At 36.7% G+C, this 14,012-nt stretch overlaps 1 protein-coding gene across 11 annotated transcripts in view; it reads left to right on the top strand.

Annotated features, from left to right (window-relative positions):
- The window catches only part of LOC106165990 (rap guanine nucleotide exchange factor 2), a 96,074-nt gene that overhangs the window by 36,724 nt on the left and 45,338 nt on the right, over nucleotides 1-14,012 (top strand). The window contains exon 1 of one of the 11 annotated variants that reach the window (XM_087006535.1): nucleotides 3,474-3,667. The exons of 9 other annotated variants lie outside the window; for them this stretch is intronic. In XM_087006535.1, coding sequence (XP_086862661.1) covers nucleotides 3,627-3,667 — 41 coding nt within the window. In that variant the 5' untranslated portion in view covers nucleotides 3,474-3,626. Of the gene's footprint in view, nucleotides 1-3,473; nucleotides 3,668-8,875; nucleotides 8,920-14,012 lie in introns of those variants that run through there. One more of the 11 variants, XM_087006536.1, reaches the window with a different exon arrangement.

Below are 14,012 nucleotides of genomic sequence, written 5' to 3' on the forward strand. Positions count from 1 at the left end.
AGGAGCATTTAGAACTCAATAAGGGTGACCTTGATTATCGACTTTACTACAAATCAGTTGAGCCATTCAATATGTGTCATAAGAATGAGATAGCTTGAATGGGATTCAGTCGACATCATCAGGTAGACATAATATCAGATCCTGTCTTGTAAACATAGTATCAGGAGTCTGACATTATTGCACCCAGCGTTTTATTATATTAGAAGGCATTAAAGGAGGAGATATTTATCTATTTCAAAGTATATTGATATATATAAATTTCTGTGTGTGTGTGCAAGGAACCGTTTCCTAGATGCTCATCTTACATACTACTGGTGCCAGGAATTTTCCAGGATGATATTGCATTTTTATGAGTCATGGAACCTTGTATAAGATACACAGAGGAAATGTGAGTGAAATTCATCAATGTACACCACAAAGTGGGCTATATGTGGTTTATAGTTTATATTAGTCATATCAGGTATGTATGGTAATATTTGAGGCAATGTTCTTACAGTCTTGTTTTATACCATGAAAATCTTTAAGTAGCATTTAGCTGTTCTTTAGATGCACATTGCCAGTCAAATGAGGTGCTTACCACTATTAAAGTCTGCAGTCTGGACAGAGAGCAATTTGATTATACAACAGTTCAGTCAAAGTGCACATCAGTACTGACTTAGACCAGAAATTGTCTATCTGACCTCACTATGAGACCAGATTGATTAAATTGGAGACTTAGTATTCTCAGGTACAGCTTGAAATCTCTGCAGATCTTGTGGACATCCTGTGACATCATTGGTGAGGTCTTTCTTATTCCTGGTATGAATGTATCTCAAGATTGTATACTAACAAGACACCAGCATTTTCATCACAGAACTAGTAATCTGAACGTGGAAGAATCTCTGCCTTATGTCTTTATACCAAGTTACTGCAGTGTATATTAACAAGATATGTGAGTTTGCAACCTACAAAATCATCCCACATGGCTGTCTGTCATGACTGGCAAGTGAAGTGTACTGCAGAAAAAGACAACGACTGCTTTGTAACCCTTACTGGCTACAACTGGACCTTGGAGATTGACTTTGACAGATTTTGTAGCTTTGACGCTGGAAAATATGACCTGTACTTGTGGTGGCTTGGACAATGGAAGATGAGGAGGATTGAATACCTAACCCAGAAATGGGAATATTTCAAGCTGATGAACTTGTAAATGTCGTCCACAATAGCGGCAGCAGTCTCTTATCTTAACAATGGAGATAAAAGGACTCTTGAAAATTTATACCCATAGTTAGAAGTGTTGTCATATTGAAGTGGATTGTTGCCCCAGAGAGAAATAGAATAGGACTTCAGACCAGAAAACTGCTAGTGTGGAATATCAGAAGAGAAAAAGAACATTAGTTATTTGCACAGATATGCTACAGATCACAGGAAGGATTTCTCATAAGGCTACAATCACACGGTTAATATAGAAGTGTTGCCGTGGTAATGTTACTGAAAAAACACATGACCAAACATTACTAGGATTGATGAAAGCATCTGAAGTTAAACTATTAGTTCAATGACTCTGTAATGGATCAGTGAGGTATTTTCCTTATAAGACATAGGTTTGGAAGAGTCAAAAGTTAATTAAGACTTGGGGCCACAGATATTGTCAAGTTATTACACGAGGCCTGGAGGTCTGAACCTGTGGCCCAGTGATGTGGTGGTATGGACACTGTCCGTGCTCTGTGTTGTGACACCTTTAACACTTAACAAGAAGGCAGTGTGTGTTGACCTACCTATCTAACCAGCCTGCTTGCCCAGCTACCAACCTGGCTAATTTAACACCTGAGATTTCAGTTATGACAGCTCTGTGATTAGTACACCTTGAAGTGACCAAGGTGGTACTCAGACAGGTCTTATCAACTGTACACATTCAGAGCTCAGATAGCTACCGGGATTAGGAGCCAGTAGACCTACTGGGAGCCGCGCTGGAGGAATAGTTTCTTGGTTGCTTTCTTGATAGGGCTGTCACTGTTGCAGGTATTGTGCTAAAAGCCAGTAGGTTGAAGGACTTATGAGAAGGTATTCACAAATTTTTGGTTTGTTTTGTTTCAAATTTTAATTGATGGTATCTTAAACCTGGAAGGATCTCTGAGAGAAAAATTGAATTGATGATTTTCAGTGGAACTACTACCTGTATCTGTTTGCTGAAAGAAAAACCTTGTCACCTCTTATAGGACTTAAAACTTAGCTGTCTCTAATAGCCATTAGGATTAAGCCTTAGAGAAGAGTTCACAGACAGCTAAAAGAAAAGTTCATTGGCCAATGGCTATAGGATACAGAAAAAAAAAACTTCCAGACTATTATAAAAGCCTGAGATTTGGCTTCTGAAGGAGCTTGAGATGTTATTTTTCAGACAAAGAAAGCAATAGCAATAAAAAAAAAAATAATAAGCATGGCGATACCAGTTGGGATTTAGGAGGCCAGACTGTGACTAGAGATATTTGGATTCCAAGGCTGTTTATAGTTCAACAAAACCTTCGGGAATTTCTGCAGGATTTTTGTCAGTGTATAAGGAGAGAGTTCGATACACCAAGGGATGTGGCAAAAGAAAGTAGTCTCACTGTATTGAGCATGAGCAGCTGATATTTTGAGTTTGGGACTCTCATCGGAGCAGAAAGATTAGAAAAGATTCTTGAGGTGAAATCTCTGAGGAGCCGACAAGGAGATCTGCATGAAAAGAAAGAAAAACATTTGCCTTTTTTTCCCCAAGATTTTTCTTACGGGAATTTATTTTTCTTGCATAATGAAGATTTCGTACTGTTTTAAATATAATTTTAATTTTCAATCAAGTTTTTAGAGTGATACATATGAAGCATATTTCTTTTTACTTACAAGTTTTTAAAATCTATTCCTTTGTATGATTCAGCTGCTGTCGGATTAGTTCTATAACCCCCTGGCAGAGAGAGGCAGAATAATAACTCAAAGTAGAAGCATTTGAATGAACTAACTAACAATAACTTTACTCAGAACAAGTGAAGGGACTTTAAACTGACTATGACAGGAACTGGAACATAGAAATCATTATGCTACTTGTCGTCATGCGGGTAAACTTGTCCTTGTGCTACCCATGAGTTGAGTGTGTGCTGCTGCACTGCCGTACAGAACAGAAAACATGAGAACAGTATTACTGTTATTGTACATGGTATCATTGGTAGCTCATAGGAACAGTATTACTGGTGATGAGTAGACTGACATTACAATAACACAACATTGCTGTACACGCCCCAAGCACTGATGGCGGGTAGGAAAAGTGCTAAGGTTGACAATGAGGAAGTGTTGGCACATCTGAGCTATATTACTGCTGTCAGAGTAGTTTCACTATAACTACAAGTGGTAACAATCCAGTCCTCAAATCTTTTTAATTCAGTGGGAAAATTTTCAAATTATTTATGACGTATCTACCTCATACTTTCTCTGTGTGGGTTTTCCCAGTAAGATGTGAACTGTTCTGTATGTGGACCCTATATACAGGATCTGATTATATTGGAACTGGATTGAAGAAACTTTTTTCTCTTGTAAAAATGGAAGTGATTATTCTACTTCCTGGTCATTGACAATGTGGAAAGTATAGCCAGGATAGCTGCTTATCTTCACTATAGAAAATGGCACATCAAGACCAGAGATTTGCCAATGACTTGGTGACGTAAGTATACTATTATTGCTTTCATGTTGTACTGTAACTGTCATTGTTATTGCTGTTTTCATTTAAGGTGCTGCTACTGTTACTGTTGTATGACAGATGGTGGTGTGTATTGGCATTACTGCAGTTGTGACTGTTCAATTGTAAAGATGTGGAACATAGTGATATCATTTCACCATTGATAAGCAGTGCAATGTTATTGCTGATGGTACTGATGATGTAAAATGTTGTGTTGTATGATACTGTATGTTGATAAGACTGATGTTGGGATGCTGTCATAATTTGAGGTATGGTTTATGGTCAGAGTTGATATTTGCTGACAGTTGTAACTGTCATACTCAGATGATTGTGGGGTAATGTTGTGATTCTGGTATACAGACTGCCATATAACTGGAGATACAACATTTTCATTGATATTATAACATATTTTCTGGAAGATATAAGCAAGAGGAGAGGGTTAACTGGTGCTCTTTATGGCACTGCAGTTTATTTGTTCAGTTAAACTTAATGCAGGCTTTGTGGCTTACCTCTACATAGTTAATTAAGCATTATAAGCATTGGCGTGAAAAATATATATTTCCTGGTCTTAAGTTCTTTACAAATTTTATGGCACTAATTTTTTTTATACCAATATTTACTTGCACTAGTATAGACAGGGGGTGATATTGCATGTAGTGATATAACACACCTTTTAATGCATATAGTATATACATTGGGAAATCAAGAAGCAATTTGTTTACTTTGAGTATAAATGGGATTATTTAAGGATGTGAGCTGTATAAGAAATCTAGCTTCTGGTAAAGAATACAAAGTAGGAAGAATAACAGTACAGGTAAGGAGACAGGTGAATACAAGGCAGGTGAAAACAGGTGAGCTTACACTGGAGACTGGTATGTAGGTCAAAGTGAACTTGATTAAGAGAAATTGGTTGGATTTTTTAATGTCCTTATTTACTCTGATTGAAGTAGGCCTCCTATTATTCCAGCTCTTACCAAAGATGAGATGCATAATTCTCTCTCTCTCTCTCTTCCCTCACACACAGTTTGCCATGTGCCATGTATGAATATTATGGTGACCATACTAGTAGTAGACTGAAGTCACATCCAAGGCATTTGACACCCAGGGTGTATAGTCTTGCGATATCTAGTGTATTACTGTCTTCATCAACACATTAAACTTCACCTGTCAAATACCAGACGTAATTATAGATACAGACATAGATATGGTATTGTTGTGATAAGTTCTACACATTGCAGCATTGTGATTGTTACAAAAGAATCTAAACTTGCATCAGTTCCAGTTCGTGCTGGTGAATTTTTAACATAACGCAGTATGTTGAAGAAAAAAGAAGTTAAAGATGGCTGCCTAAAGATCTTAATATCCTGTATTAGTGATATCTCTTCTTGGTAAAAATAAATGAGAAAGAAAAAAGAAAAACACTATATGGCTACACTCACAACCAGTTGATCTTCAGACTAACCAGTCCCCAGATCAAATATGGCGCTCATTTGATAATGGATTCCCGCCATCCCAGCAGGAGCAGAGCAATTAAATTTTGTCATGCTTTCAAGCGAAGCATGCCATATTTAATCCACAGACTAGTTAGTCCTTGGATCAACTGGTTATGAATGCGACCTATGATCTGCCTTTATATTTGTAGTCTCAATTACAGACCACAGGTATGATGACAGAGATTGTCCTGTCAAATTTTGGAGTCACATAATTTCAAGATTTAATGACAATGAAATGTGACCCAGCACTGTGAAAAGTCCACTGTCTTTGTTAAATATAACCCCTTACCAACATGTTCAAATGTATGTATATGTAGGTTGATCCTCACATTCAGGTGGGGTTTTAAACTATTTTGTAGACATTTCAGCTTTCTTAAGAATTTTTAATAATGTAGTAGGAAATGCCTGCAGATAATGCTGAACAGAATAAAAGGGTGTGGTAGGCGACATTTGATAACTGAACAGCCTAATTCAAAAAGTTGGATAGAATTTTCAGGATAGATTAGAAATGGGCTAACTTGGAAACATTTTGAATTTGGAGGTGAGACATTTATTAAGTAATAATGAGAATTTAGCAGAGGTTTATGCTTTCTGAATCCTGAAGTTTAGAATTTTTTTCCAAAAGCGGTAAAAATGGTTCAAAATGCAATTTTCATTATGCACTCTTAAATTAATTCAGTTTTGTTGTTTAAGAAGCATGGTGCGTAAAAGAAGCCAATTTTAATTAAATTAACCTATGCATATCAGTGGTGAGTCAAAAAGTTTTCTGATTTCAATCAGTCCTCATAAATAAGTCCCATCTTTTCCCCACATTTGAGGCTGTTGCATTTTATCATTGGCCAAAATGACCCAGTAATGACTAAAGGAAATAAGAATGACCAGTGGTTTGTGGGTTGTGACAATTTTGTGATTATTGACCACTTTGTCTTCTATGGACCATATTCATAAAACAAATCGGAGTTCAGATACAATATCACATTTGAAACGAGATGTGATTTTGCTCATCAATAAATGTCTTTGTAGTCTTTTATTTTGTTGAGCCTGTGATTTTATCATCCTAATGTTATTTATTGGTCATCCAGTGTTGTGATTATTTCTTTGACTCAATCAGGAAAATTGCAGAGCACTTTGAAATAGAAGTTCTGAGAGATCTCCCAATAATGGAGATGGCCCTCAGCCATAGGATATTGACCAGCTCCGTCATAAAGAAAACCAGTAATGAGCATAAATTAGTTGTCTGGTCAACACTTAAATGGCCAGTTTGGTATAAATTGTAGTGGACAATGGTCAATAATGATATAATCCAGCTATATTGACCAGTAATTCTGGACAGTTCCAGTGAGGAAGGTAATGCTTTTACACTGTTTTCAAGATGATTGCTTTAGCTATCAAAGATTGATTCTTTGAAAGTACATTATCTCCCGTATAGATTGTCAGTAAGTGAATTTTTATTAATTCAGGTTTATTGTCAGTAGGTGATTCTTTAATAAATCAGTCTATGGAGTTTGGCAAAATGTTGTAGTCATGATAGTAGATTAAAAAAATTCAGTACAAAAGTATGCCATCAGTTCTCCTGTGTGTGAGATAATTGTTCAGTTTTCAGTAATTTGGTTCATCTAATCTTTTGAAGGACAAAGTCATTTGTGGCCATGTCATATACCTTGACCGCAAATGGCCGGGTAGAGAGTCAGTCACCTTCCAATTGTCCTATAATTATCACTATTGTTATGAGTACAATGCGGGTAGGGGGGGTTATCACAGGGGTCAGTTATGCAATTATTATTATTTTTGGACAATACACGGGTGGCTCTGGATAATATCCTCAAAGAATTTTCACAGATACCACTTAAAGTAACACCTTGATGTAGAATGTGGTACACAAAGAATTCTAACACATAGTGTATACACTTGTTATGTACACCTTGCCCAGGTGAGCTAATATAACCCCAGGTGTCAGTCATTTTATCAAGTGTCTGGCTGGATTGGGAAAATGAGTCGTAGCTCTGTGATCTTTATGGAGTGTTTATTGTTGGGTTTGTGTGTAAAGGGACATGTGTACCTTTATGCCAATATGTGTGTGTGTGTGTGCATGCTTTGCACATGTGTGTGTGTGTGCATGGTTTTGTGTTTCATGTTTTTGGTTTGCTCTCGCCTTCAGACTCTTGTGTGCATGCATGTGTGTGTGTGTGTGTGCGTGCGTGCATGCGTGTGTGTGTGAACACAGCTATTAATGTAGGTTGTTTGCCATAGTTTAGAACATATAAGGTAATGAGAAAAAAAGTAAACTGTAAATCTTTTATAAAATCACCCTTTAGGACACTTTGCATATACAGACCATGGTGTAATGTTCTTAGGATAAAATCATTGTTTGAAAATCACAGGAAGTAGATACATTTATTCTGGCATTATATATGGGAAATGTTAGCTTGGTATGGTAAATGTTTCATAGAAAGAGTCTCTTTGCATGATGAGCTAAGTCAATTTCAAAATATATAGCAGTATAGTGTCTGGGGAAGTATGCTGATATAATAAACTGGATGGATTTAATGAATAATTCTTTTTTATCTTGAGAATAGGGTGAATTGAGCTTTTTTTTACTGTGTATCTGAATGTTAGAAATTGAGTACTTGTTATAAAGCCAGATTTGTGAATAAATTTTTCAAGTATAATAATTATGAAAGTAGTCTGCTAGACATTGTGACTTAACAGCCAAGTAAGTCATATCACGTGGAAAAGTTTTATACAAGGTCATTGCTTTTCTTATTCCCACACGTGAGTTTTAAGAAGCGTGCACGGCTAACAGGTGTTCTCATAAGACAACCCACACGTGAGTCTGCGAGCACTTGTTTAGAAAGAGAAGGAAGGACTATCTGTGTTACAGGCTGATAGTGACATACTTTGTGGCCTTGTGTCACGCACATTTGACATGATATGAGATTGCGTGTTAAACTGTGTTTGTGTGTAGATATCAGTTTAATCAGCTGTCATTATCAGAACATCTCGTCATGTAAACTAAACATGATATAAGGTTGTGAACTGGCACATGTGTTTCCTCCAGCTGAGCATTGTTAACAATACAAGTGTGACAGAAATTACTGTGAATATTAATTAACCTTTAGTGTGGCCTTTAACAACAGACTGTATTGACTTCTCGTTAACTATGGCAATCAACAAAATGATTTTTTATGTACAGACACTGCTTAAAGTAACATTTGTAGTGAATGTAAAATCTGATGACACAGGATTCAACACATTCAACACAATCGTCACAATGATTGTCACAAAAAAAAAAAAAAAATGAAATAATTATCCAACAGAATTCTTCAGAAAATGTGTTCTTCAGAAAATGTCATCTGTTCCTCTTCCCCTAAGCCAGATCCCTTCTCCACCTCCGCTTTCCACATAACCTTATGAACCCTGACCAGGGATTTGGTGACAGGATCTGGGTCAGGTAACGGCATCCCATCATGTCCCCTCTGATAACTAAACCTGCAATTGATTCTGGACAAGTTGATAATGAAATTATTGGGACAATATATATGTGTCAGATACAATCCAGCAACACACACTTTGTTATCAGCGTGTCTGGAATACCTCTGGGTAGTTGGCTGATAGATTTGGGTTTGATCTACCAGCTGAAGTGACATATTTTGGTGCCCCCTGTCCACCCCGCTGACTGTCTATTGGTTGACTGAAAGATATTGTCAACTTGAAGATGGTGCTGGTGATGTCAGAGCCTGTCAGGTACGCAGGGAAATATTTGGCTTATGTTTTTGTTGTGTTGTCTTCTTGAATACTTCTTGAATAGCATGACTTAATTATCATTATCTCTGGTTTAAACAGGGATGTGATAGTGTTCCTTTGGGAGATTTTCTCCTTTTTGTGGGACAGAAAGTTTGTTGTATTATTTCTCAAAGCAAGAGAAAAAGCTTGGAAAATTCTGGAGAAGGCTTTATTTCTTTTATAGCAATCTGTTGTTTCACCACAGTTTATAGTGCGCATAATACTTCCAACATGACGGGAAAAGTTTGTATTGTTAGATATATATGCTAAAACATTGTACATTCTTATTACCAGTAATGTATCTGAACACAGTTTCTTGTTGTCAAAGATGATGTTTGATGCATGTATCTACTATCAGGATAGCAGGAATACATTATAACTGTATCTTCTCAGGGGTCGATTGAAATGCTGCTGCTTAGTGTTTGCGGTATTTGCCTTCCTGAAATAGCTTTTGAGATTTACTTAAGTAAACTTCCCTCTTGAATTATACATGCAGTAGACTTAATCAATGCTATTTATGGACACAGGGACTGAAAAAGAAATTGAATTTTTTTTTCTTTCTTTGGTTGCTAGGTACCCCAATCACAAATCAACCCGCTGAGCCTCTTCTCTTTTTCAGTCATTGATCTTTTTTCTTTTCATAATTTTTGAGACCTACAGTCCCCTTTCTCCCTTGTTGTTCAGGGAAGTTTCTTCTTTCTCTCTATCTCTATTAGAAGCCAGATCTGCCACTAGCAGACCAATATATTGATCTGCAGAGTGGCCGTCAGCTCCTGGACAGCTGTGGTCATGGCGGGAAGTATTCTCTGTAGAAATAACTGACATATTTAACCGTTCAGCTATTTCACAGGGCTGCCATAGCTTGGCTGGTTATGAACATTGAAACATTTTTTAGTCGACAAGAAGACATTTCTGGGTTGTGACTGGTTATTAAAGAACAATAGCAGAAGAAGTGAGAATGTGAGTGATGTAAATGTATATGGTAAAAAACTTTGTTGAGTTCAAAGGTGTGTTTGATAAGTTTGTTTTTTTAAAGGATTGAATACCTTTGGCTGAAAAAATTACCCCCCCAGAGGTTTGAATGAATGCCTTTACTTGGTAGATATATGAGCAGAATTTAATACTCGAATACTTTTACAGACTGGATTTTTTTATCTTCATAGATATACAAAAGAGAATTGGACTGTATGAATAATCACTTCATTGCTCACGTGTTTTGTATGTTCATGTGAGACTACTGCTGTGTTGTATTAACCCTATAGACTACTTGTTCTGGTCAATAAAGGTCTCCATCACATCAGCCCTCAGTTATCTTATCAGAAGATATGATAGATATGATAGTGTAGATTGTGACCAGACAATCTCACCTAACACAATACAGTAGTTCTGGGAGCTATGCCAGTCTGCTGAGATGATTGCAGTGGTTGAGATCAGTTGTCTTCTCTAAAGCAATGGCCTTGAGTTGAACTTATAATATGTGATTTTGTCTGTTCTCATGTTTCTGATAAAGGTTGAATGCATTTCTTTTATCAATAACAGCATTTGAAAGTAAGATTTGGTGGAATGGGAACTGTGCAATTTTGTTCTCAGCTTAACCATGCTCCTGCCAACTGAGGGCATTTCTCAAAATGCTTAACAAAATCCTCTAGGCCCCCTCCCCTCCCCCCCCCCCCCAAAAAAAAAAAAATAAATAAATAAATAAAATAGAAATTAAAGTGTCTGAGCAGCCCTCAAGACTTTATCAATGATTTAGTTAGAAATTAGATAATTAGTTACATAATTTTTTAAATAATTATTATAAATTAAAAGATATTTTAAATAATATGATAAGTGTAAATATTTATATAATCATATGATAATAAATAAAAAGTTTGAATATTTGCACTGATGCATCGACCCTCCCAAATGTATCTTTCATATGGAAATAAGACTTGAATAAGAGAAATTAGCAGTAGTCATGGGTGTAATTACTGGCGTACTGCAATGCCACCCCGATTGTAGACGCTCCATATATTTAAATAATCAACGCAGGTAGACTGATGACTTCCCCTTTGTCTGTTTATTCCTCAGGTATGAGAAAAAATGTTGTATGGAAATGGGAACAAGAAATACATGAAACAATTCTGAAAATTTGGTAAAATTGTGGCAAAAAATCGATGAGAATAAAAAGTGGAATTTATTACCTTTGGGGCCTTTGCATTACAGGTTTTTAATTTTTAGTTAAATTATGGTATTATTATGTGCAGATTTCATATGGAGTCATGAATTATTTGGACTGAAATGAGTTATGTATATATAATTTTGCAATATTTATTTGAATGCAATATTTTAAGTCTTTAACACATATTTTTGACTTTCAACTTGAGTGTCTTTTGTATTTTTCAAGTGTTGTTTTAAGTGAGTTGATAAGTTTTCACTTTACTTAAGAATGATGACTCTTGAGATGATTTATAGCCAGTGTGAGGGCTATTGTAGCTGCTAATGGCTTAGCAACCCACATACCTCTGGGAAGATGCAAAAATCTTGTCTGCCATTTTTACATGATGAATGTTTCTCAGTGATTTAATTGGTAACTCTTCTTGTCAGATGTGAGCTTGAAACTGGACGTTAGTGCAAGATAGTTGTGGAACATCTTTGATGTGACACTCTCTCTCTCTCTCTCTCACACACACACACACACACACACACACACACACACACACACACACACACACACACACACACACACACACACACAGACAGACAGACATCTTACAAGTCCACAATAGACATGTACCCTAACATTTCGATCAAGCACCAATTTCACATTTCATTGTGGTTGCATAATGATTTATTGCATGTACTGTTTCTCATAACCTCCCCTTAATGGCTTAGTCACAATCCTCCTGATTAGGTAGGTCCAGGGGATTGTTCTACCTGGCGTAACAGCGCCATTGTCCCTCATGGTGGTGCCATGTGCTCAGGTAGGCAGAGCGCAAACCAAGATGGGAATTAAAGACGTATAAATCACTGACAAATTGGTTGAGGTAGGTTTGCCAAGCATGAGGCGTGACAGTCACAGTTGGTTTTACTCTAGTCAAGACGTGTCGCTCATGGTGGGAAGTCTGTAGCTGTTACACAGTGGGGAGCAGTGAAATATATCTGTGACAGTTACAAATATTCTATTTGACAAGCAGTTAATAGCTGAATTGAAAAAAAGCAAAGGATGACCAGCGAGAGTGACACTCGTGGATTTCTTAGATGGTGGAAGAATGTTTATCAAATTAGGAGTGCTACAATGGATAATTTCACTGGGATCAATTTTCAGTGAAAGGAATTGAGCCCTGGTATTAATATATTGAATTTTAATACTTATTGAGCAGATGAGGATCTTTGTTGATATTAGAGAAGTCAATGTGTATTTTCTGTATTTAGAGGAAGAAACCGCTGATTTGGAGCACTAATAATATTGGGATTTAGCAATGACAGGAAGAGAGAGGTAAAAAAAGGAAAGAAAAAATCTTGGAGTTGCTATTTGAATGTTTACTATCAAAACAGGCATAGACGTACCACTACATTATGTAGATAAGATGATCAGACTTATGGTTTGAACAAAAGCAGAATAAGTAAAAAAGTTGCTGTCTTTTTTTTCTCTGTGATGCTTGGAACTTACAGGAAACTTTTGCTGACATGTTGAATAACTGAAAGTGCCGAAAGAAAAATAAGACTTGATATTTTGTTGAAAAGTTTGAGAAAATCATGACAAGAACTTTGTATCAGAGGTTGAGTTTACATTAAACATTTGCTGAGCGATAAGCCATAAAAACTAGCCAGATTTTTTCATTTCTTTTAAAACCAGACAAAAAGGAACAAGGAAAAAAACACTACAAATGGAACAATTTCACTGCTATTGATTGCAACTTAAATGCAGGATGTAAAAGCAAAGTTTTTTTATTGCTTATTTAAAACAAATTAAAGCAGTGACGTAATTTTGGAGTTTCTCAGTGCCCAGCTGTTGTAGAAGTCACACTGCCAGACAGGCACTAGAAGATGTCAACATGTCAATTGTTTGACAACCCCTCATACTTATGTGATGGCCTCTGCCCTGGCTGTGTTTACATATGATTATATACAACACACTTTGCTGTTTGCTCTGAGCGAGAATTTTACTTTTTCCCAAAGACCTTGGACTGCTGTTACAGTTTAGTCCAGGATAAAATAAACTCTTTTAGAATAGAAGGAGCTGCTGGGTATGTGGATATTTCTTTGATGGATCCTGTTGTGTCATATTCCTGCTAGAAAGACATTGCAGTTGACAGAGAGTCAAGTTGTGACATGTCACCAGGACACTGCATCCATTTGGCACATTAATGACATTGTTGTCAACAGGTTTGACAAGGAAAAAGAAGCAGCAACCTGAAGAGCAACATTTAACTTTCCACACCAACACAAACTGTTGACAGAGATAGAAAGATAACTCCTTAGTTTGTTTATTTGTTTTATACGGGGACAGCAGTGAGGAGTTGGAATGAGAACCTCACCATCTGGGTGATAAGTTAATCTTTTCTGTTTGGATATATTTATTATAAACCTCTAAAGCTCATGTTCTATCTTCTGTAGGACTATACGACAAGTGAATGAATGTTCACAGTAGTTTTGACTGACCTTATTGAAAAGGATCACGTTTTGCCCGATTGCATGTTGTAGAGACCTCGTAGAGAAGAATACTCCCGTTGTGCATGGTTGCATGAGTGTGTCCTCGTTTTTAAAGGACTGCCGCTGGGGCGGAACAGGCACAATTGGCCCAACAGGTGTGCTGCCATGATGACTTGTTAAATTCTGGAGTTCACTCATATGATTTAACACACGGAAGGGAAGATGACGTCCTAGCACATAGTGTTATCTGGTGGGATGGAGGTTGTTTAAACAGCACCAGCATTTGATTAGATACTAATTGAGGAAGAATATTGTGTTATATTGGGAGCCTTCAGTAACAGAGAAATATTTACAATTTTAGCTGATAAAAAAATCTGCATTGAAGAGGCACATGATTTTGGCAGTGCACCTGTTAACTT

This window comes from Lingula anatina, chromosome 2 (assembly GCF_051362555.1).
Source record: "Lingula anatina isolate TDL-2025a chromosome 2, LinAna3.0, whole genome shotgun sequence".
In the NCBI taxonomy this organism is placed as follows: Eukaryota; Metazoa; Brachiopoda; class Lingulata; order Lingulida; family Lingulidae; genus Lingula; species Lingula anatina.